This window comes from Psittacula echo (genome assembly GCF_963264785.1).
Source record: "Psittacula echo genome assembly, chromosome: 3".
In the NCBI taxonomy this organism is placed as follows: domain Eukaryota; kingdom Metazoa; phylum Chordata; class Aves; order Psittaciformes; family Psittacidae; genus Psittacula; species Psittacula echo.
The window spans coordinates 6,566,537-6,590,812 of record NC_137736.1 but is presented as its reverse complement, the minus strand read 5'-3'; the positions used below and the strand labels follow the sequence as shown (position 1 = coordinate 6,590,812).

Genomic DNA, 24,276 nt, shown 5'->3' with positions numbered 1-24,276 from the left:
AGGGAGAAATAAATGTATGTATTGGGAACGTGCCTCTGGTTTTCCACTAGTCAGTGTGGAAACTGCTGGGAAAGCTACCCTAATGCTTAAGCAAATTTAAAGCTCCTTTGCCCTCCTAAGGAGCTGATGTGCTCTCCCCTTGCACAGTGACTCATGGAAATGACAAGGGAAATCAGATCCCCTGGAGCAATTTCCTTAAGATTGAAAAAAGCGAGTTTCTGTCCTAGGCAGATGCCAGTTTCACCATCTAAAAAGGGAAGGCAGGACAGAGGCTGGCCATGAATACATTTTCAGATAAGCTCTGGTGTAGGTGACCAGCCAAACTCAAATAGCAAGAGTTGATTTTTTGCTTTTTAGTAAGTAATTCCATTGCTTAGCACAGTGATTTTAAGACCTTTGTATTTAATAAACGCGTATCAGTGAGTCTTGTGTTACAGCAGTCCTGACTGCGACCAGGGAAGTGGTGGAGTCACCATCCCTGGAGGTGTTTAAGAGATTGCTCTGGTGCTTAGTAACATGGCTTAGTGGAGGACTTGGCAGTGCTAGGTTATGGTTGGACTGGATGATCTTAAAGGTCTTTCCCAACCTAAATGATTCTGTGATTGTAAGATACACAAGAAGCTTTTGCTTCTGCTGTGACCACTCTGCAGTCCTTGCTCTTTAGCCAGACTGTGCAAGGTCCTGTTGAATTGGCTAGTCCAGAGCAGAAGTCCCAACTGGGAAATAGATCCAGTTATTGGAATCAAATGATGACTCATGTTAAGTCATCTGTGGTAATTTAAAAAGCGATGAAAGACATCCTTTTGTTTTGAGGAGCATGTGTTTTCAACAGATAATATTAAGTTTTAGGAGTGTTTTATTTGGCTATATCCAGTTGCCTGAAACCCATGAAGTAGGAGGTAGCTGCAGAAGGCTTAAAGGCAAACCTGTTAGAAATAACATAAATCTGACCATTAATGCACTCAGAAAGAACTGAAGTGTCACACCAGATCTGCTGATCTGAGAACTGGTGCTGCTCAGGTAGAGTCTAGAAAAATAAGTGAGAATATATGGAAGATAAAGATCATGGCCTTGGCTGCCAGCAGTAGTTGCGGGACAAGTTGGTGCTTACTTTATTGTAGAGATGGGATTTCTCGCAGAGAGCTTTATCTGGTCATTCTTAATGTCTTACCTGTAAGTTCCTATTGCTGTTTAAACAAATATTATACATTAATTGGGGTTTGAAGAAAGTGTTTTGGCCAAAGAGGTATCTCCACCAGCTGCAGAGCTGGCTGTTAGACTTGCAAGACAGAAAGCATGGAAAGCATCTTTTCTCTTAGAAGGTGAATTTTCAAACAGTCTGTGAAATGACTACCCTAAATTTCCTAAACTTGTTGTAACATGCCGGTGCTTGAGCTGGGTCACAAATGTTACTGTCAGTCCTGTTGGCCATTGAACACTGTAAAATTGTTCTATGATTCAGCACTTAGGAATGGTTATTGTGCATTTCTAACCAAAGTGTTTCACTGTACTATTTGAGTGCCATCTAGGTTTTTCTTTTAAGACAGTATTTCTGCTCAGCTCCTAGAGGGGACAATGGGACAGAACAAAACGTGCGCAGAGTCCAGCGCTCTTCTAGGCTATGCAGAAACTGCAGGAACAGCCTGAGTTACATGGAGTTTGTTATTATGACAGAGCAAACTGATACAAGACTAATTTTTCCAGGGTCTTATGGGAATGTTGATAAATGAAATGTAACAATGCTGATAAAGAGCACTGCACTGTTTCCCAAGACCAAGCATTTTCTTGTGTCTGGGGAATGAAGACGATCTGGTGTTCTACTAAAGTGGACATTTTCATTCCCATCACTGACATACATCTCCTTACTGGATATTGTAAACTGGCTGCAAATGGCATGATTTGATCAGGAGAAAGCCAGCTTTCTCCCAGCTGTGTTCTCCCAGCTGATGTGAATGTGGGTTGGGTATCATAAATGAATTGGGATAGCAGCTCTGTTCACATCATGGTATTGAAAGCTTTGTCTGGATTGCCTTGATCACAATACCTTCTTGCAGCAGCAGTATTGGTTGTAATTAATCTAACCTTGAATTGCAAGTTCGATTAGATAAGCAAGCTACAGTTGAACAGTTTGACCTTCTCAATCATTTGTTAAGTGCAGATACTACAGGTCAAGCTTTTTCCTTGGTATTGACATGTCTCATCCTTACAGAGACGATAGCAGCACAAATATGATAAAACAAAAATTCAGCCAAGTTATCGAGCAAATCTGCTATTAAGCTTCAGCCAAGAGTTCAATTTACTTTGATTATTTCTTGTCTGAATTAACATGCTCCTTTGAGTGAAGCTTCTAAACATTCAGAGCATGTTGAATTTAAGAAACTTCATACCAAGAAAGATAACATGGGGTTTGAGACGGATTCAGGATGAGTCTTGTGGTCCCTATGCACATTCTTTGAGATGGCTTCAGAGAAATGGTTGCATTTGCCTTAAAACCAACAAAACTCTGTATACGTGCCATAATGGGTGCTGCAAAAGGTGGTGTTCTTATGGCACTGGGTGAACATATGGGAGGAATGAGAATGGGGTTGAAGTGCCTTGCAAAGGTGATGTTCTGTTGGATCAGCTGCATCTGTGGCTGCAGTAATGCAGACAGTCTACAGCTGCATCCTCAAGGCACCACTTAGCACTGGAAGGTAGCAAATGTCATTTGGTTTCCTTGATGGTGCAGCTCTGCTTTTGTTTGGGTCATAGCTGCCAGTGATGAGCAGAAAGTAATGAGGAGATGGTAAAAACTTCCAGAAAGTGAGGTAAGCAGCAGATTCCCACTAATAGATTTGAGACAGCTTGAATAAAATATTAAAGGAGCAACATCTTCTAGCACAGAGCAGCTCATACCCAAGGTAGTATTAAAGTATAGGTTTATCACTGCTGCCTCTTGCCCTCACAGCTGTAAAGAAACTTCATGTAACTTAACAGAGAAAAAACTGAAATTGCTGAGTAGACTTCTGATCCCTTTAGGCCCTAAGTTTAAAGCTTGTGTTAAAGAAAAGCAATAGGCTCTTGAAAATAAGCACAAATAATTGAAGACTTCGTACAGAACTCCCTTAGTGAACACATGGTGTGATTTGGATAGCCCTTGCTATCTGGAGGTCTTACGTAAAAAGCTGTCTATTCTCATTTCTCCTCCAAATGACCTCCAGGAGCTCCAAAATTCATCAGTCTCGTTTCTGTGAGGTGACTGTTCACATCCTTCTCTGGAACTGGATGCTGCTTTCTCAAGAGGCAGCCAGTCACTCCTGTTTCTGAAGCAAACAGGACCTGTCTTGTCTGCTCAGTTCCACCTTCTGTGAGGCACTAGATTCTCTTGAAAGGATGCCAGAAGATTGTCATTTGTTGGCAATGCGTAGCCCTTATCCTCCCACAGTTGTGGCTATAAGATGCTTGTTTTTCATTCTGATACACGTTGAAGCTATATTAGATTTGGAGCCTAAAAGACATGACTATTTTTGCCTTGGTTAATGTCTTCAGAAAGAATGGTTGCATCATTTTGTTGTCCATTTAAATTGCCCTGATGATCAATTCCCTTTGCTTTTCCCCGTGCTTTTAAAGGAGGTGCCACCTCTTCTTGGCCTCGCTCAAGGAGATTGGTCTTGGGTTCCTGGGTCCTTGAGAAAGTGAGGCTAAGAACCAAATCCCTGAAGCTCTTGGAGCAACTGTTGGAGCTGCTTGCTTGCTGAATCTGTGCCCAAAGCAGCACCACTGTTATCAGCCTTCTTAAGACTGATTGCAAGTGGGTTTGTGAAGGGAATCCTTCCAGTGCTTAGAAGAAAACAGCATTATCAGGCTGCTGATAAGGAACAGGCTTGGCTGGTTCTTTGCTAACTCCCAAGCTGCTGTCTTTCTCTAAGAACCAATTCCCATGCACCACTACTTGTAGTTCTGACAGTCTTGCTCTGGAGACTGCTTTGCCGAATATCCCTGTGGTTTCCTCTCACTGGTTGGCAAAGAAGAAAATGTAACGTGACCTTTGGCTGTAAAGGCATGCATTTCACCAGAGGTTGCTGTAACAGGGGGAACCCAAGGAGCTGAAACTGCATGCAGGGCTCTTCGTGGTCGATGAGCTAATTTGTTTTGTTCCACCTCCCCTCCAGAACTGTCAAGTAACCCATCTCTGGCTTCGATCCTCATCCCTGCTCATGCCCGGAACCAAGCAGCTGCTTCAACCCCTACAAACGCTACAGCGGCCTCAGGTGAGAACATGCAATCGCCTGCCTCCCTCCCCACCCTTGCTCCCCCGACCAGCCACCTTCCTTCTGCTGAGGCCCATGAGCTGCCTTGGCCTGCGAGGTGAACAAGGAGGAAGAACTTCTTCCAGCATCACCTGAAACTTGGTCTTGGTGGGTGGTCATTTGGGTGCTAGCAGTGGTCACCAACTCAAATCCTAACCCAGGGCGCTTTAACTCTGCATTTGACCTTATAGTTTGTTGGTACTTCTCGCTCAGGCTTCCACTGTTAATAAAATCCCCTGTTGTTTTTTAGCAGTCCTCATGGGTTGGTTTGCACCTAAGTTCTGAGCTTTCAACTGGTCTGAAATTAATACTGACTTGGAGCATGAGCTTGTGCTAGATGCCCAGAAGAGAAGAAACAGCTAGCTCAGTACGCGTGGCCTCTGTGGAGCTTGGATGCCTTCCCCAAAGGCATTAGCACTTAAAAGTCTGCTTGGGGAGTTCAGTCATTGTGCTCACTGCCTCCTCTAAGTAGCTGCAGTTGCTTCTTACTGAGTTTGCTTATGTCATCTTTGGGTATGAGCAGATGCTTTTTTGGCCAGCACTGAGTGAATTTCTTTCTTGCCTCTGTTGCTCTCTCTCAAGTTTCTGTCAGAAACCTTTTAAAAGCTCACTGTTGGCCTGTAGCCACTCCATACCATATTCAGTTCCCAGTGAAAGCTTAAAAGCCTGCTAATATCAGTTGGGAGGCTCCCAAAGAAAATCCCAGGTGCTGCAGGATGTGGTAGAGGTGATACAGTACATGGCAGTCTTCCTCTGAGTCAGCAAACCAGCCGGCTCTCTTGGGGATTGGGCAACCCAAGGCAAGCTGCAGAATGGGTGTGCTTCTCTATGTAGCTTGTGTGCACGTCAGTCCCATCTGAGAAGGGCTCTGACCCCATTTGAAGGTGCAGGATGCTTACTCAGTGTAAAATAGCTAATAAGGGGAAGCCCTAATTAAAAAGGTAGTATTGCAATGTGCAAGAAAGCATTTGCAGGTTGGTGCGCTGGACAGTTACCTGATGTGCTTGGTCCAGCCTGTGCTGTATAGAGAGCATTTTCATACTCCAGGACAGCCAGATGCACCCAGATTGAAAAGATGAGGCCTCCCTGAAGATGTAGTAGCAGTAGGTAAAAGATACAGCCTGAGCAATTGTATGTCCTCTGAATTTAGGAGAAAGCAAAATTGGTATCCTCAAATTTAGTATGTTTGTTTCATACACTTGGCAGTATTTTGCAAATAGTCATGTTCTCTGTTTCCCTATTCTGTGCATCTGTTGCTGAACAAATGAGACAAAAAAAGCAGATAAAGTAGTGAAAGTGATTGGAAAACTACAAAATACACAACATGGAAAATTATTTCTAGCCCTTACAAAAAATATTGTTTCACTTAATGTCCCCTTGATGGCTTTTAAGGAGTTCTCTTTGTCAAGACTTTGTCAAGTCTTGAGGAATTAATGGGGTTAAGAAATCTGTTTTCACCCACCACTTTCCAAGAGCTCATATGGGGAGAAATGCATTTAGGCAGAGTCCTAAATGTGAAGTATACCCCAAAAAAGAGAACAACAGAAAAAACCACCTTATTGATGTCAACAGTTTTAAGTCTTCTATTTGCAAGCACTGCACGGAGTTGGGCCAGGACCTGTTATTCGTAGTTCAGAACCCATAAAAATACCCTTGCAGCTTGGAAAAGAAGTTGTGAGATGAAGTTCAATATTGAGCAACTTGCAGCTTTGTGTTTCTGCAGCACAGCCCGTTGGTAGTTTCTTATTCACAAGAGGTTCTCACAGTGGGCAGTGGGAATTCCATGGGAGTTGTGATATTTAGGATTAGGCCCCGTATGCAGTTATGTTAATCTGTTGTGCGTTGCATACTGATGCCACACTTAGCAAGAGGTTTTCAAATAAGGGGTCCCTTCTTTCCCTGTAGCCCCTGCACATCCCAGAGCAGTAGATTCCTACTCCTTCAGTAGCTGCTAAAGCAGCATTGGAGCAACTTTCACCTAACCAAGGGCGTCCTGATAGGCAGGAGATATTTCTGCAACATGTGACTAAGCAGTAGAAATTCAGAAACTAGAAAGGTGATGATGAAGCAACAAGATGTAGCTCTCAAGGCAGTTCAAAGGGCAAAGCAGGTTATGTGTAGCTGTAATTCACATTATCAGTGTGTAAGTTGCATCTCCCTCTAGCAAGGGGAACTGATACTGAGGTCCAGGCTTCCAACTCTTATGGTTGCCTCCTCCATAAGCTTGAGGCATAGGTGCACGTACATTGAAATGCAGTGTACTTGTTCATCACTGTAGATAACCCAGGTGGGTGGTTGTTACCTGCTTGCAGACAGTTACTCCGTTTTCAGAGCTGTCGTGTTAGTATGCAGCCATGTCAGAATCTCTGCTTTTTGACAAGGTGTAAAGCACGGCTCTTTATCATGCATCAAGGCAGGGTCATAGCTAGGCAATAACTTCAAAAGTGAGATCTGTTTGTCCCAAGTCTACCAAAGCAGTGTTTGTCAGGAGACTTGGCAGTGCCATGGTGCTAAGAGATGGAAAGATCGGCTTTTCAGCGTACCACATTAACAGAACAGGTTTCGTCAAGCCAGCAATACAACTTGTGCTAACCAGTATGTCACAAAGCTGCATTTTTAAAATATAGCAAAAATGAGTAAATTTTGTTAACTGATAGTTTCACAGTGGTGATTTCAACAGCCCAATGCAACAGTATTCCTGGGATCATGATCTTAAATGCAGGGGAATTGTTGTAGGTTAATTTTTAAGTGTTAAAATGTTTTTGTTGCAATTTTCCTCTCCTCTGGAGTGATAAAGCTGGATTTGCTGTACTGATAGAACCTGGTTTTGCAGTGGGAGTATGAAGCCTTGCTGCACCAGTGTTAGTAAATTCACCTAAAGGTTTATGAGAAACTCTTGTGTGACATTAGTGGCAAAGCAGAGAAAAAGGAGGATGGGAGTTATTGGCCCCTGCTTAAAATGATGTGCTTGCTTTTTGTCGATTGTATCGGCCATTGATCAGAAATGCCAATGCAGCTTTATTTGTGTGGGTGCTGGCTTGATTAGCTTATGGAGGATGGTTTCCTAGCTGTGCAGCTGCAGCATCGGCGAGGGGAGCATGCACACCAAGCCAGACGCGTATCTGCTTGTGTGACTCCGTGTTTTGCTCCCTGGATCAGCCAGAGGCAGCAGTTACCTCTCTGTTAGTCAGCATTAAGATGGGAAGAGCGTATTTGCCATCTGCAGGGGAGTTGTGCCAGCAAGGATACTGGGGTCATCGTCTTGAGCATCCCACTGCGTTGATCCCGTGTAATCCCAAATGTGATAGCGTGCCTGAACTTTCAGCAACAACGCAGATTAGAGCTGGTGTTACCTGCCAGTGCGTACAGTTGAAGAAGACCACGGTGCTCAATAAAACAACATTTAGTACATTTAGAGTATTCCCATCAAGGGAATTCTGGGAAACTAATTCCTTAACCAGAAGAGGGACAAGCTCAGGTGTCTGCAAGCTCAGCACAGGGATGAGTCCATGACAGCTGGAGGAGTAAAACTTGCATGTTTCAGGCTTTTATGTTCCAGTTTTGCTTTGGGCCCTGGATTTCTACATCCATATGCAGGCACAATGGGAAAACCAGGGTTTTCACCTCCTCCTTCTCAGCTGTCCTGTGAGAACTCCCAGGCTGGTGGTAGCTTTGTTTCTGTATCTTTGCGGAAGAGCAGCACAGTCCATCAGCATTACAGCTCAAACCAGCTAATGCTCTCCTTAGTGCTAATGGGCTTTCTTGGACTGAATTGGCACCTCTGTCTTGCTCAGCTGTAGCCCTGTCTTTCCTTTGCGGGAGGTTTCTAAGGAGTGACCCTCCAAGAAAGCCAAGGTGTTCCTCAGAGGGAAAAGCTGAATGGGAGGAGATGCTCTGCACTGATGGGAGATAACCTTGCCCTCTGTTTGGAAGCACTTTTGGAGGTGGCTGACACTTAAGCCCTAATGTGGTTTCTTTGCCCGCACAGGCAGAGATTACAGGACAATGAGGCTGCCCTGACCTCAAGCCACAGTTATCTGTCCCGTACCAGAAAGCTCCTAGTTTTGCTCCCCACTGCTTTGCAAAGCAGATGTTCTAGCAGCACTTCTGAAGGCCTAGATTTTCTTCTCTTATGCCCAAGTACTGATGCTAATGGTGAGAAGTAAAGCAATGTCCAGAGACCCCCATACTTGAATTGTGCTCCTTCCCCTGGCACCTCAGCAAAGAGAAAAAGCCTCTCTTTGTTCCCCAGATGTCTTGCTGAGGCAGAGTCAAAGAACAAGGTGGAATATTAAAATACTGCATGTTCTTGCAGGTTTGGGGCCACTTAAAGCTTTGTGCAGGCTCAGTGCTTTGTCCCAGTCTGGGTGGGCTTCTGTATGTTGTTGTGAAAAGCCCCATGTAAGTGGTCTGGGCTGCCTCACCTGATTTATTTCCTTTTTAACATGTGGCCTATATATTTCTTAGCACTCCCTCACTGGTGATGATAGAAAAGGAGCATATGTTACATACATTACATGAAGTAGCTCCATCCCCTCCTCTTCTTCCTTTATCTCTGCTCAGTAGCAATGTAATGATAACGATTTCAGCCTCTGCTGTCTTCGAGAATAGGAGATCAAAAGGCACATTCCATTTCAGCAAACGGAATAAAAGCACTTTCCGTACACACACAGGAGTCGTCTGCCAGCAGTACAGACTCCAGCTGGACTGCTCGCATCAGGCATGGCAGATGTTGCATTAACTGGAGCTTATCCATACCTGAAAATTAATCTAGACCAGGCACAGCGAGAGTTTGTAACTAGAAGTGTGGTAACTATCAGCTGTCTGGCTGGGTCACTTTTGATTTCCATGGTCATGGTTGGTCTGCATGCATGTGGGATTTGGGAATTGCTCCTTCGGGGAAATTCTCCACATAGGAGAGCGTCTGTCATGTGCAAGGCTGGCTTTCCACAGAACACATGGCACTGTCATCACGCTGCCTCAGTGCTTTTAACTGCGTGAGCTGGTTTTTATCATGGTGGTCATTCCTTCATGAGGGAGGGGTTGCAATAAATTTGGGATGAGAGGAAAGGGAATGGAAAACTCCCAGAGCGGTCGCCTGGCATCCTCTGCCCCCAGGAGGATTTCCCTTTCTTCCCACACACTCCTCATAGCATTTCCTTTTCAAATAGGCATCATCCTCTCTTCCCGCTTGCCCCTTGTATTCCTGGATGCTGCTGTTTGTTTGATTTCCTATTTTCATTGCCTTTGTCTATGTCTGTTACTTAATTTGTCACTCAGCAAGTTCTGCCCGTCTCTAGACTCTCATTCGTTCCATTGCCTTTGCTCATGGCTGTGCTTCCAACTATGGTCAGGTCAGTGTGGCGAGAGAGGAGAGGGGTTTTGTTAGCAGGTGATGGTAGAGCATTGCCTCATGAGCTCTGCTGTGCCTTAAAAGTATCACTGCACCCCCATTGCCAACCAGCTGTATTTTGCCACGTCTGTTATTGATGCCAGTCAGACTGCCCTTCAGTCTGAGGTCGGTAAATCTGTCCTTCCTTTTTATGAGCCTTTTCCCCCTGTCTTTCCATATGCACTGTTTGCCCAGTCTGCCCTCTTCTGTACTGAGACAACTAAGTCTTGGCCCTTTTCTTTTCCCTGTTGTAGTATGGATGGCTTTGCAGTTAACCTTACTTAAAATAAGTGGGACAAATGCATGATGGTCTCTCGTAGAAAGCCTCTCTTAATATCTTTTTCATATCTCCTATTTATTGTATTGAGTATTTTATGTGTTTAACCTTTCATTCACTTACCTTTTTTGTGACCGCACTCGTTAGATGCTATGCAGAGTGGTCTGAGATGAAGTTGGTGCATTTTTTTTCCCTACCAGCTCTTCTCATACCAAGAACAATTAGAGAGAATACCTGATGCATGTGGCCTGTGAGAACACAGTTACAGTGCGCTGGCTTTTGGGATCTTGTGGCAAACCCTGTCTTTTCCTGAGATGCACTTTGACATACACCCCTGTGGCTTGCTTCTCTGTGGAGCACTGTCACTCCCAGAGAACAGAAGGTGTTAGAGACCATTTATTGCAGAGAGCTGATCCTCTGACAGTGTCATTTGCTTGTGTAAACCTCATCACTGGCTTCAGGCCTTGATGTTAATCTCTTTCAGCAGTTCAGGGGGTGGCAGATCCAACTTTGGTTGAGCAACATGGAATGAAGCAGTAGACTTGAAAGATGTTTTCTGAGGCAACAAGTGCATGAGTTGCACATGAACATGCAAGCTGTTTCTGCCAGGAGAGCAGGCTTGTTGCTTGCATTGTCTGCACTCATTCACACCCTTTCCAGGCAGCTTTGTCACAAGAAGGCCCAACAGTAAAACTTCAGCACCAATGTGGTGGCCACAGGTACTTGATGTTAGCTTTGGCGATGCAAGTGTGCCTTGTCTTACACTTACATAGATGGGCAATGTTACCTCCTGCAATATCTGCCAGAGCCTGGCTGGGTGTTTGCCTGCTGCCCTGCAACCCTCAGCCCTTGAGTTCACCTTTGTCTGGTTTGAAGACCGCCTTCCCAGCCTCTCCCCAGCCCAAACTGTGCCATCCATACCCTCTGAAGCCAAGAGAGCATCCAAACCAAGCCGCGGGAGTTGCGGGTTTCCCTGTGTGGGGAATGTCGTGGCTGTAGTTTCCAGATGTGCCTGTATTTTGGAGGTAATACTGGTTGTTTTTTCTCTCTCTTCCCTTCCTCTCTTGCCTGTCGTTTGCAGATGTTAACGCAGGAGAACGAGTTCAGACCAATAGCGTAGCTACAGCATCAGCCTCCAACTCCACCTGAACCAGTACCAAGCAGCCAGCTGCACAGGAAAAATCACCAGTAATTTTGAGTCTTGCTCAGCAACACTGGTCTCATTTGGAAAGAAAATTAAAAAGAGGAGAGAAAAAAAAAACAAAACCCCAAAAAAAAAAAAAAAAGAAAAGGAAAAAAAAAAAAAAAAAAAAGGAAAAAAACCAACCAACCAAGCAACCTGTTCATTTTAGTGTTCAATTTTTTATTATGATTATTGTTGTTCTTATTTAACCTTGTAAAATATCTATAAATACAAACCAGTTTCATTGTATTCTCACTCTGCAGGGTGTCCGGGGCAGGGGACTAGGTGGGGGGGGAGGAGGGAAAGCGGAGCAATACAACACACCAATGTCTCTCCCCTCGACAATCTCTTCATGTTGGAAGTTTGCTGTTGTGTACTTCAGAACCAGGACTCTTGCCTCATGCCCTCTCCCACAACAGAAAGAAGGAAAAAAAAAAAAAAAACAAAAAAGGAAAAAAAAAAAACCAAAATGAAAAAAAAAAACAAACCCAAACCTCATTCTCTGCTGAAATGATTTTTTTTTCTTTTTTTTTTTTTCTTTTTTTTTTTTTTTTAACCTCTTTTTTTTTTTTCTTTTTAAGTGAAGTTTCGGACTTTGATGTAGTTGCACAGCTTGAATTTGGTCGGGAGCTTAGCAGGGGTCATTCGACAGAGCTCAGCGTTTCTTGTCAGCAAACCCATCTCCCAGGTTGTCTGAAGAACTGCCCCGGCTCGGGATGGGGAGCGGGCAACGTGGTAGGGAAATAGGTTGCCATAGGGTGGTGGGAGGGGAGGGTTTGCCATGTATCGAAGGCTTGGCCCGCTAGTGGAAGCCTTTCATGGTAAAAACCAGTTCTAGCGGTGAGGAAACCTGCAGCTTCAGTAAGGGAAAAGGCTCCCCCCGTGGGTTATGTATAATATAATACACACACATGCACGACCGCAGGCTGTTAGCGTTTGGAAGCAGCTGCTTTGCCCCGCCGGAGCTCCTGCCCCAGGTCACGGGCCGGTGCCGGCACCCAGTCAGCTCCCATCTTCACCAGAGAAGAGCGGACGAACAAATCCCTCGGCCCGGCCGGGGATGTTTGAGGGACTCTTTGGGAAGTGGCCGCTGTGAAAGCGCGTTTGGTTTCGGGGTTGATTTCAGTTCCTCTTCTTTTCTCCCCCACTTTCCCCGGCTCTCGGTTTGAACAGGCTGCCCTTTCCCAAGGTGCGTACAGGCGGAGGACACCAGGGTTTATAATGTGAACTGTTAACAGTCTACTGGTTTCTTTTGTAATACCTTCCTTTTTTAACCGCAGTTTTAACTCGCAGGACGCCACGTTCTCCGATAGCTCTGATTTTAAATCCACAGCTTAGAACCCGTATTTAATTTCATCTTTTTTAACCTCTTGCTTCTTCTTCTTTTTTGATCTCTATTTATTGATGTGTGTTGCCACGTTGCCATTATGGTTTTACATTTGGTAGAATATTAAAATACACATCCAAGTGCTCTCGACAGTGATATGTACCTGCTGACTTGTAGGAAAGCTGGCTATATATGAGTGTGTGTGTATATATATTATATAAATATATACATGTATACATAGATACAACACTGCTTTTTCTATTTTGTCTACGATCTCGAAACAGTCTGCCCGGAGCGCGAGGTGAATGCTTGTTCTAGCCCATCTGGTCAGGGCCCGGGTTTCCTTCCTGCAGCGGCGCGTGGCGCGAGCATCCGCATCTCTCTTCCTGAAGTCAAAGCAATATTCCTCGGGAAAGGGTCAGGTGAGCGGCCGGACGCAGCCGCGGCGTGGAAACGGGACTAGTGGAGACCTGAGCTTGTCGTAGGCTTGCGGTGGGTGTCCTCTCCGGCCTTACCCCCTCCGGAGGAGCTGTAGTCCATCACCTCTGGTGCTTAGTGAGCTGTTCCATCCGACCCGGGCATCTCTTAAGGCAAGCGGTTGCTTTTCGGGAGCACGGGGACCGTTGCATGGCCCAGGGATAGGCAGCAGTAGCAACTTCGGTACGCTCGGCCGCGGCAGCAGAGCTTTTGCTCATGAGCTCGGTGCGTTTCTTCTTGTAGCTTTTGATGCTGTTGATGTGGGATTTGTTTTGTGGACGCTCTTAGCAGCCCTGGAGCTGGGAACGGGCCTGCCCTCTCCCTCCCACCTGGCACGCAGCGCGGGTCTGGGGAGGCAGGAACTGTTTCAAGAGGTGAGTGACCACCTTCATGTTCTGTTTGCTGTGGGGCACACACAGGCGCACACACGCACACAGAGAAAAGGGGGTTTTAAAGCTTTTTAGCTGTTGTTAAATCCCGCCTGGCTGCATAGGAAAGCACACCTGCATTTAGAAACAGGCAGCTTTCCAAATCCTTCCCTGCAGCTGAAGAGGAAGGGCTGAAGAGCATCTGAATGCAAGAGCTCGGCTAGTCAGTGTCCCAGAAGGTAAGTGGAAGGGCTTGGCTGACCCAGTGATCCAGATAGATGCGGGAGGCTCTAAAAGCAGGGCAGCAGTGGGGGACGGATCTGCTGTGTGGGCGACACTGCTGAGGCATTGGCCACGGGCACTGTCATGTGAAGGCAGTGAATTACACCGTGCTTAAAAACAGGAATACAAATAATGAAGAGAAGGTGCTGCTTGTGCCAGGAATTGTGGCTGCTCTTCCCTTCCCTTCCGCCTTCGGGTTGAAGGCTGGTGAAGGGGAGCGTGGAGCTTTCCTCTCTGGTTTTGTGACCGTGCCGGTGTCTGTGTGTGTCGTGTGTGTGCGCGTGTGTGTTTGTTAGGCTGGGGAGGGTCAGGGGTGCCCCTCTGGTTTTAGTTCTTGTTTTCAAGGATCATGGCAGGATCTCACTCTCTTTTATACATCAGATCCAGGTCTTTGAACAACCGTTTTTTGTAAATAATGAGACAGAAAAAAGAAAAAAAAAAAAGGAAAAAAAAAAAGGAAAAAAACCCAACAAAAACCCTCCCCCAAAAGCTCCTCACCAAATTCAAGCGTGTACATCCGTGCTATTGGTTGTTGTTTGAGTTTTGAGTTTTATTGTTTTGTATGTAAATATGTGGACCCAGGAACTGTTATTAATGAGCAAAAAGTTACCGTTCAGGGCAGTGATTCTGTTTAATAATCAGACAAAATGTAGACGAGCTTTTTAAAGCCATATAGTTTTAACTCTGTACAGTAGGTACCGGCCTGTATTATTGTAACAATAACTCTAGCGATGTATAGTGTATCTATATAGTTTGGAGTGCCTTCGCTTCCATGATTTTTTGAATTTTATTTCCCTTTTTTTCCCCCCCTCCCCTCCTTTATCAATGATGTCTCTCCCCTCCCTCCCTCCCCAGACCTGCATCTTTGCTCCCCCCCCTCTGCTTTCTAACTCTTTGAGTGCTGTAAGGTTTCGGTGATACCCTGATCAGTAGTGGAATGAGAGGAAGCCGTCTCCACCATCATCCATTTCATGGGAGCCGTGGCTTCGGGGATGTCTCCAAGTTGCCCACCCTGTGCCCTCTCCTCCTCCCGCTGGCAGCCACCGGTTCCCTTCGGACACTTGCCCCAGAGCCCATTCAGACTTTGCTCATCGATCCCCCCAGTCCCGCAGCTTCCAGGAGGCTCGGCCTTCCCACCCTCCCTGCGGCTGTGCCGGAGGCAGCGGCCGGGCCCTCAGGGAGGGAACCCCTTGCATCCCGCAGGGATGCTCTGCTCGGAGCCCCTGGGCCGCTGAGGAGCGGGGGCATCGCTGTAGGAGACCATGGTGGTTTCTTCTGCCCGGGGGCACTTTCCGTTCCCTTCCTTCTCCTTCTTTTCCCCGCCGCCTCTCCCCAAAGTCACTTCTTGTTTTCTTGAGATAAGTTGAACATGACTCTTGATTTCTTGTGCCCAGCACGAAGGCCTTGTTTCTAAAACTAGTTTGCTTGTGTTTTACTACCTTGTTAGTATTCCACATAAGATTGTCTTGAATGGGAAAACACTTAACTCTTTACCAAACCAAAGGTTGCTGTTTTATTTCGAAGCATCTCGTGTTCATTCCAGTGAAGCAGAGGCTGCACTTTCTTTCTGGTGACACGAAGGTCAGTGATGCCAAGCTGTTGGTGACAGTCTGCTCAGAGCTGTCCCTCTCTTCTGTTATTCTCTTTCGGGCTTGTTTTTTTAACCCAGTCTGGTCTTGATCTGCCCTTTACATCAGCCTTGCTGTGGCGTGGGTCTCTGAGCCGGACTCGGTCGCAGTCTGTCCGCCCCAGTGGCTGCCTGATCGAGACGCTGGTGTTCTTTAACCTTACATTTACCTACCTTGCTAGGGAAAGGCAAAGACAAAAAGACCTTCAAAAGAAAATCGGCTGGTAGAAGATCCCCACCACTTTGTCCTCTTATTTCGAAGCCAAGCTTTACCTAAAATAACGGCAGGCGCCTGTAACTTGCAACTTAAAATCCCCGCCCCCCCCCCCCAGTTTTCAGTACTTGGAACAGTAGAATCCAAGCAGCCTGTCAGACACGTGCTCCTGTACTGGGAACCTCAGCCACCGCAGAGGAAAAGGAAAAGCACAGTGAGGGTGTTCGGTCCGGGCTCTGCCTCAGGGGCACAGCCAGCGAGTACCCCAGGGTGGCAGCTCACTTCCACGGGGCTCTCGGCCCGTTCTGATCGTAGTTGGCTTCGTTTTGCAACACTGCAATAACAGCAAAACGGACAGGAAAGGAAAACAGTACCTAAGGGGTTAGCTCGAGAAAAGTAGCTTCCTTGTGTTGGTCTTTCTCCATTTATTTTTAATATATATATATAAAATATATTTATATATATATAATTTGCTTGCCTGTAAAATTTGCGTTCATTAATGTGTTGCTGATGGATCACTTGGGCCTGTACACACCGATTAGCGTGACCACTTCCATCTTCAAAAACGGAAATCTAAACAAATATATATATATATATTAAGGACTGTGGGTTGTATACAAACTATTGCATACACTTGTGCAAATCTGTCTTGATTTAAAGGAGAAGCAAAACCTGTATAACATTATTACTACTTGAATGCCTCTGTGACTGATTTTATTTTATTTTATTTCTTTTTTTTTCCTTTTTTTTTTTTTCATTTGAAATATAAACTTCTTTTTTTTTTTTTTTTTGTGGAAAGTATGCTCAATGTTTTATTATTTCCCCTGCCCCTTACTCCCCCTTGTAAATACGTTTTGTTCTGTGTGACTCGGTTCGGAACTAGTTACCTGGTACTGTAATTTGCATTAAATAAAACGTAGGTTAGCCTGGAAATGAAATTTAAACAATACCAAGTGTGTGGTCTTTATTTCAAACAATTGCCCCTTTCTTTCCTCCTCCTCCTCGCTCGTCCTTCTCTCCCTTCTCCTCACCTCACGCCTCTTTCCACTCCGCAAGAATGAGGTGGACGTGAATCTGTGTAATGATCATGGAAAGGAAAAGCCACAAGAAACGAGCGTGTTGTCTTAACCGAGCTGTGTTACTCCATGCTGGTTTCCAAGAGGTGCCAGCTTGTCTCTGATACCATTTGATTTGATGGAGAGAGGAACCCTGGGACACAAATAACTTCAAATTAAAACCAACCGATCTTCCTTCACCGTCCACCTATAGATACGAACTGAAGAACCTGTGTAAACGGCTGGCTTTGAATCCTGCACTCGTGGTTGGTTGGGGTTTGGTTTTCTTTTTATCATTGGATCCCATTAGTAATGTTCTTTGGTGGTGATCTGTAAAGTTTGTCGAGACCACGTCCAGTGGACCGTTCCTCCAGCAAATCAGCAGTAGCTCTCTCTGGGTTGGGTTCCCAGGACTGGATGATGTGTGTGTGTGTGTTCAACATGCCGTGTCTATTAGCGCGAAAGATAAAACAAACCTCCTTGTTCTGGGCTCTGTGACCCGGCCGGGGCCGCTCTGTCGCTATCCTAAAGGCTAGATGCGAGGTCATGTGACTGCTGCTTCAATAAAACCAGATTTCTATCGCAGAGAAGCCTCCTCCTGGTTTGTTCCGGTGCCCGGCGCGCGGTTCCCTGCGGCACCCCTGGCGCTGCGCTCTCGCTCCACAGCTGGGAGCGGGGTGGGAACGGAAGGGCCCGGCCATGCCCAGGGCTGGGGCATGGGGAGAGCCGCCTCCAAACAGCACCTTGGTGTGGTGGTGCTGCTGCCTGCGCCCAGGCAAAGCTGCGCCCCCCCAGAGCAGCACCAGCCCCAGCTCAGCCATGGGGACATGGGTCTGGTTTTGTTCAGCCCCCACCACTCAGCGTGCACTGGGTTACCTGGCAAGGGGACCACAGCCTGGCAGCGCCAGAAGCAACGATGCCATCGCTTCACTTACATCAGTCCCAGGACCTCATGTGCTGAGACCGGAGCTGCTCTGCTCGACAAGTCTGGCTCCTGGGATTGAGGGTGGCCACTTACATCGGCAAAGGCATCGCTGCCTGAACTGCAGCACCTCGCTGAGTGAGTTCATTGATTTGAAGGTTGCCGCTGCTCATCACAATCCTCAGGAACTCAGCCTGGTGGTGAGTTATCCTTGGGCACTTCTCCTCCAGACACATGGGCACTGAGGTCTTCTGTCTCTCCTGGCCTTTCTCTCAGAGTGAATGCAAGCTGTGGGCTCCCATTCTTCGCTGTTTGCACACCCTCTGCTCCACTCTCTGGTCTCTCTTCTGAAGGTCAGGGCCCCTTGGGCAGGACCCAGTCACTACATAACTTCTTGCTAAGCTGACTGGAAGGGGAACTTCAGCTCCTTCACATCTTTCTAATTGTATCTCCTCTACAACAGCTTTTAATAACCCTCCTTAATCAGCAGGTACCAAAACCAAGCAGAGGATTCCTACAACAGTCTCCCCGCTGTCAAAGATGCACTAGAGAGCATCTTGCAGCTGGTGCCGCTGTCTCCTTGCCTGAGGACTACATTCACCCCTCTGTGTGGGGGCTGCAGTTGTCCACTTTATCCATTGCTCCCTCCAGTTGTAATTCTTGTGAACATTAGCAATGGGACTTCTGTATTTTCATTCCAATCGCCCTTTTAAAACATAACATGAAACACATTAGCATCAAGAGCCTGTTCCCACACAACCTTCCGGGCAACAGTTATCCTGTCACTGTTCCCTATGTGAGAATACCTCCCAAGATCTGCTTGTAAGCCAGGTTCAAATGCACCGAGCTGTCAGTCACCGACACCTTTGCATGACTTAAGATGCTAATCCAAACGCACAGCAGCACCACGCTGAATGCGGTACAGAAGTCTGCTCCACTGACACGCTTTGTCTTTATCGACCAACCTTCCAGCCATCTGGGCTGCAATTAATGTCAGGGCTACTGGTGTTTGTTATCTGGAAGGCGGCAGCTTTCAGGCTGCTGGTAGAAAGGTCCAAGTTGCTTTCTGTGGGGGAAGAAGAAGAGCCACAAAGCAGGAGGGAAGCAAACATCAGAACGCAAAGGGGAGAGTGGGAGCACGGTGTTTGTGCCTGAAGCAGCAAGCCCTGGAGGCAGCGAGCTCAGCACATGGTACACAACCTCACCAGCCCGTCTTGAATCTCACTTCCCTCCCTTGGTCCTAGGAAGGGCTCTGCTGGGTTATCCAGTGTTCCCTTGCTAGCTTCGGGGCCTTCCTGGTGAGGGCAGGGATGCTCTGCTCAGCCAGCTGTGCCCAAAGGCTGCAGGGTCAGACCCAAGCTGCTGCCAAGCCCAGGCTCTGGTGGGGAAGGAAAGGGCGTAGGGAGCAGCACCGCATGGGGCATGGCAGGAAACCTGGGCTCATGTCCTGGTGTGAGCATCACACAACGCTGAGGCTTTTGTCGGTGCAGGTGCGGTCCTGACCTTGTTGCACACCCAGCGCACCCCTGGTGTCCTGGCATGGATGTTTTCTTCTTGGTACTTCCTACTGCCCCCGGAGAGTCTGCACGCAGCCAGGTAGCTCGCCCATGCAGTCCATGGAGTTAAAGTTCTCTCCTTCAGCGATTCCCTGCTCTCTGCATCACTGATCTCTGCGCTCTCCAGGGGCAAGGCTGGGTCCTCCAGGACAAGGTAAGTGGGGAATGAGCAGCCTCTTCCCTTGTGGAAGCTTGTGAGTGGCTGCAGCAGACTGTGTGCGGCCGGGCTGATCTGTCAGGAGAGCACAAGCTCTGGGCAGGCTGCAGAGCCCCCTCACTTGCTGCACAGTGAGGAAATGTGGCTGGAGGCAAAGAAAGCCATGGGCCCTGCAGATGCTGAGTGTTTGTGGTGTCCAGAAGCCAGCCACTGACACAGGGATGCATGGCAGGTCTTGACAGAGGGAGGCCGTGGCTGCAGGGAGCGAGGTGGGGTCAGATACGGGGTGGGAAAGCCATGTGGGCTGGAGAGAAAGCAAAACGCGTTCATCCTCCTCTCAGCAGCGCGTTGGCAACCCCATTTCCATTCCTCAAAGCATTCTTCAAAGCTGGGAGGAGGTGGGGTCAGGCTCTTCTCCCAAGTAACAAGTGACAGAACAAGAGGAAATGGTCTTAAGCTGTGCCAGGGGAGGGTTAGACTGCAGATGAGGAACAGTTCCTTCCCCAAAGGGTGCTCAGGCTTTGGAACAGGCTGACCAGGGCACTGCTGGAGTCACCATTGCAGGAAGTGTTCACACACGGTAGAGATGAGGCCCTCAGTGCCATGGGTTAGTGGTGGCCTTGGCTGTGCTGGGGAATGGTTGGACTGGATGAGCTTAAAGGTTTCCCAACCTAAATGTTTCTGGGATTCTATGTTTGTTTCTATGTTTCCTACAGCATCTCCTCCTACTCCCTTCTGCAGCTCTCCCTTGTAACCAAAACCTTTACCAGGCAAGGGTGCTCAGGAGGCGGATGGTGATTGTTGGTAAAAGGTTCTTTGAGGGCATTTTTGTTCATTGCTTTTGATCATTGATATTGTCTGGGATGCTGTCATCTATTACCAGCCTAGGGAAATGAAAGGACTCCCAGCTGGGGGAGTCTTTGGACCATCTCAGTTACACCTCATTCCTCTCAACACTTTTGTTTCATGGCACCAGGGCAAGGAGCAGTTGGTCAATGTCAGCTGTTGGTGCTGGAGACAACAGATCTGGGGCCTGCACAGCAATGAGAAACAGTCTGCATTCGGCTGGAGGGAAAAATTACATGGTGGGTGGAGAAAGGCTTCACTAGGTAAGGAACCAGCATGGGGATTGCAAGAGGCTTTAAAGGGAAGGGCTGACTTTTCCTTGCTCAGTAATAAAGAAAAGGCAGATTTGTTCTTAGGACTGATCCTGCTGCAATTTAAGGAGAAAGGAGGAAATGCAGCTCTCCAGTCTTCGTAACACTGGTGGGAGCAGCTGCTTTAGTGATGTAAAATGATGTATGAGAAGATGCTGCCCAAAAAGGGTATTTAGGAGGTGGTTTAGCGTGCTTTCAGTTTAGGGGCTACGTAAGAGCACCAGTTACATCCTTCAGGCTTATTGCTGCATCTGCATCGAGAGCACTGGTGGTGTTCACACTCCGAGCATGTGTTCCTGCTCGTGGCAGGGGGTTGGAACTGGATGAACTTTAAGGTCCCTTCCAATCTGAACCATTCTAGGTTTCCATGAAAAACATGTGTTGGCTTCCAGCTGTCCTACTGGAAGTCCTTTTTGTTGGTCTGAACTGCAATGATTGCTACAGGATTTCCTCCTTCCACACTGCAAGAGCAGGGATCAGGGGAATATCAGCAGGGAAGACCTGGGACACTCTGCATTCATTCATTCATTCATTTGTTCACTCATTTGTTCACTTGTTGGCCAAGAGGCCGATTCTACAGCATTCCTGCAGTGCAGTGACCCCGTAGGCTTTGGTCTCCCACCCCTGTTGGGATGCAGAAGCCGCAGGGCAGCACAGCCAGGCTCCCTCTGTCCAGCAGATAGGGAAAGGAAAGTGGGATGAGCAGAACTCCCATGTTTCCACTGTACTGGTGCAGCCCTGGAGGCATCCTCTGTCTGTTTCGGGTACAGGCTCCTCCCCAGGGTTGTTCTGGCTCCTGCTGTGAGAAGGAACGGTGCATTCTTGTGCTGTTGATTTACGATCCCAATTCCCTCTCACCATGCTCGTTTTCCTTCCTTCTCAGAGCACATTCTGTAAAGCCTGGAAAAAACACCTGCACATGCTGATTGGAAGCAGTTTCTAGAGCAGAGCTTCCTGCAGGAATCCTGCCACGGCCTTTAGTTTACGCACGAGGCAATGTCATGTCGAAAAGATGGCTTTAGCCTGGCAGTGTCCCTTAAGTCATAACAGGAGCCAAGACATTTATAGCTCAGCCTGTGCATAGCATCTGGAGTCCCCTGACCTCTTGCTGTGGTGCAGAGGGCTGTGTCCCTCAGGAGACCAGAACACTTCAACCTGCATCCCACACCTGCTGGAATGCTTCTTGTCTTTCTAGAACCACATCAAACTGTACACTGCACCCATGGAGAATGCTTATTTCGACATGCAGACACACAGTAAATGCCTTGATGGCTTGGTCTTCCTGTTCTCCTCTTCTGCTGCATCAAGTTTTCCATGTCTCTCTTATTACACCAGACCTTGTGATTCATGTTATCCCCCTTCTCTCAACCAGGCTAAATTTGTCCAGGGTGGCCTGAGGCAAAAGAGCCGATCCCTGAACAGCTGCTCCTCCCACACTGCGGAGAGTTTCTCTCTGTGTTTTGCATTTGCTACCTTCCCTTTTTAACAACAAGCTACGTGGATTTTCCCAAACCCCCAAACCCCAATGGGAACATCCTCACAGAGTCCTAACCAGAGCTCATCACTCATCTCCGACTCCTGCCAGATCCTGCAGTGCTTGCAGAGGCTGCCTGACCCCACCTGCTGCCCCTGCTTAGTGACCTGGAGACCAGCAGTGGTTTCCTGGTGCAGCTGTTTCCCCTCTCCAGTTCTTATTCATAGCTCAGTGGAATACAGGGGTACTCAGATTCTTTTTCTCCTCTCTTCTCCTCCCTCCCCAACCTAATCCAGAACACAAAAGCTGACACATTTTTTTTCCCAGGATTGCACTAATAAGCCTGATGTTTTGACCAGCTGCTGGTTTTGTTCTGAAGGAGCAGTGCTGTATATTCAGGATGAGTGAGCTGGACCGCCACACCTGAGGCCTCACAGACCCAGCACAAAGAGTGGGCAGTCTCTTCCAGAGAAATGATGGAAGTACACAGAGATCAGCCCGTTACCACGTTAGCACTAAGAGATAATACTGCGATCTGTTGCAGAACTTGTAGTCATCAGTGAGTAAGCGTTTTGGGAGTGGTGGTGTGGCTGTGCTTGCTCCTGCCTTTGATGTTGGTATCGGTGTAACTGTACCTTTCAGATGCTAAACCCACAGACCTCAGGAATTTTGACAGGTGAGTGCTGGAGAGCTGAGCTAGTCCCTGACAGCTCTGTGATCAGATGCTCTGTGCCTGTCTGCAGCCTGCTGATTTCTGACATCCTGATGCTTGCAAACAGGGCAAAATCAGCACCCTTTCTGCCCAGCCCCTGCAGCTGGAAAACCAGGGTGACTGACACTGTGTTAAGAAAAGTAAGATTCTTTCTAGAATTGTCCTCCTTTGGAATGATAAAAAGCAAGAAGAGGTCAGCCCAAAGGTTAAAGTTTCAGGAAAACCCATAAACAATGGTTAATGGGTTCTTTGCACAAGGTACATCAGCCCCTACCACACCATTCTGCTATCACCCGGCCTTAGTTACTAGTGCTAGACACTGCTTGGTTGGCAGGAACCACTCTGATGAGGTCAAGGGGGCCTCTTCTTTATGAAGGACTAATTATGTGAAAAGATGATGCCATAGCTGACCATTTTAATTTATTCAATGCTTCATTAACAGCAGTGCTAATGCAGGAAGCCATTCTGCTTTACTCCACTAAGGGAATCAGTGGGACACGCTTGAGAAAAGATTGTGTATGGTCTTAACTCAAAATTTCCTGTTTCTGGAATATTGTTTCGTTTAATGTTATTGATGCAGGGATATACCATCAAAAGCCCAGGTGCAGATCTTTATTGGTCTGTGCCAGGAAAACAAACAACAAATGCCAACAGTGCTTTCTCACTTAAGCTTCTCTTAAAAACTAGAAGAGGAAAAATAACTAATGAGGTCCTAACCTGGTTGGGGAGGGGGTTGGACTGGGACTGCCACACCAGAATGTATAGAGAGTGGTTCCAGGACAACATTGCCAGCAGGCAGCAGGAGGGACAGCCTGAGGGGAAGAGAGGATCTTCCATTCCAGTTGCCCTGTAGAAAGTAAATACAATGTGCTTCCTCACCTTCAGCACGCTCCAAGCTCCAGTCACGAGGGGAAGGAAAACTCACCTTGCTCATCTGCTGTCTTTAGGAGGCTGTGGGATCCTTGTCTGATCCATCGGGAGGGTAATCTGCTGTCTGCCCGGCGCTTTCTTCACACAGTTTAGCTAGTTCCTCTGCAACCGTGGCAGAGCAAGTGCTGTCAGCTGCACTTGGGCCAGCAGCTGTCTCACTCACGGCAGTGCTGGCTGTCCCAGCAGGAAGGTCCCCCTTTATCTTGCTGGCAGATGTCTCCTGATGCAGTGCCAGATCAGCCACTACCCTCTCTGTGTCCCTGTGGAGGATCTGATGAGCAGCATAGATGTGTTTTCTTTGACACTGCCTCACTGTGCATAAAAAGAGGTAAGGTTTTTACTTGGAAATGTGCAGAGAAGTGTTCTCTGGGGGGGAGAAGGGAGGGACAGCTTTTAGCCTTCCTGCAGCTGTGGAGAATCTTATCTCAGGAAAAAGAAATCACGCCCTTCTAACTTTGGCTGAAAGTGTTCTACTGCCACCTAATAGCAGCGACCAACTTTGCATTTCACTTTGAAGACTAACCCCCACAGTGGAAAACAGTGTTCTCCTTTCCAGCTTAGGGCATAACTGCCCAGGATATGTTATCAGGCTTTAAAATAAGTGCTCCTTCAGTGTGTGTTAGTTGGAGCAGACCTTTACAAAACTGGAGCTGACATCTGCCCTCTCCTGTATTATGATTTTGCCTGCACTGAGAAACCCTTACTGAGTTCAGAGGAAGACTTGGAGACACTATAGACACATTAAGTCACCTACCTTATCATCTCCCTTTTTCTACTGCAGGATTGTTCTTTATTGTGTTTTACAGTTTTCATGCAATCTCATTTGTATATATTTCCAGCCTACCTCTTAGGAAATAATTACCCATGCCAAAACATG

At 47.2% G+C, this 24,276-nt stretch overlaps 2 protein-coding genes across 6 annotated transcripts in view; one reads left to right on the top strand and one right to left on the bottom strand.

Annotated features, from left to right (window-relative positions):
- Positions 1-16,994, top strand: part of GSK3B (glycogen synthase kinase 3 beta) — a 150,468-nt gene extending 133,474 nt beyond the window's left edge. The window contains exons 10-13 of one of the 5 annotated variants that reach the window (XR_013956386.1): positions 4,152-4,250; positions 10,732-10,983; positions 11,723-11,876; positions 12,753-16,994. Coding sequence is in view for 2 of the 5 variants with exons in the window: in XM_080612582.1 (XP_080468708.1) it covers positions 4,152-4,250; positions 10,732-10,811 (179 nt within the window). In the remaining 3 variants the exon portion in view is untranslated. The other 4 variants (XR_013956387.1, XR_013956388.1, XM_080612583.1 and 1 more) reach the window with 4 other exon arrangements.
- A 6,418-nt stretch (positions 16,995-23,412) lies between these two features.
- Positions 23,413-24,276, bottom strand: part of CFAP91 (cilia and flagella associated protein 91) — a gene marked incomplete at both ends in the record, with an annotated part of 28,224 nt that continues 27,360 nt past the window's right edge. The window contains 1 exon segment of the mRNA XM_080612897.1: positions 23,413-23,711. Coding sequence (XP_080469023.1) covers positions 23,413-23,711 — 299 coding nt within the window.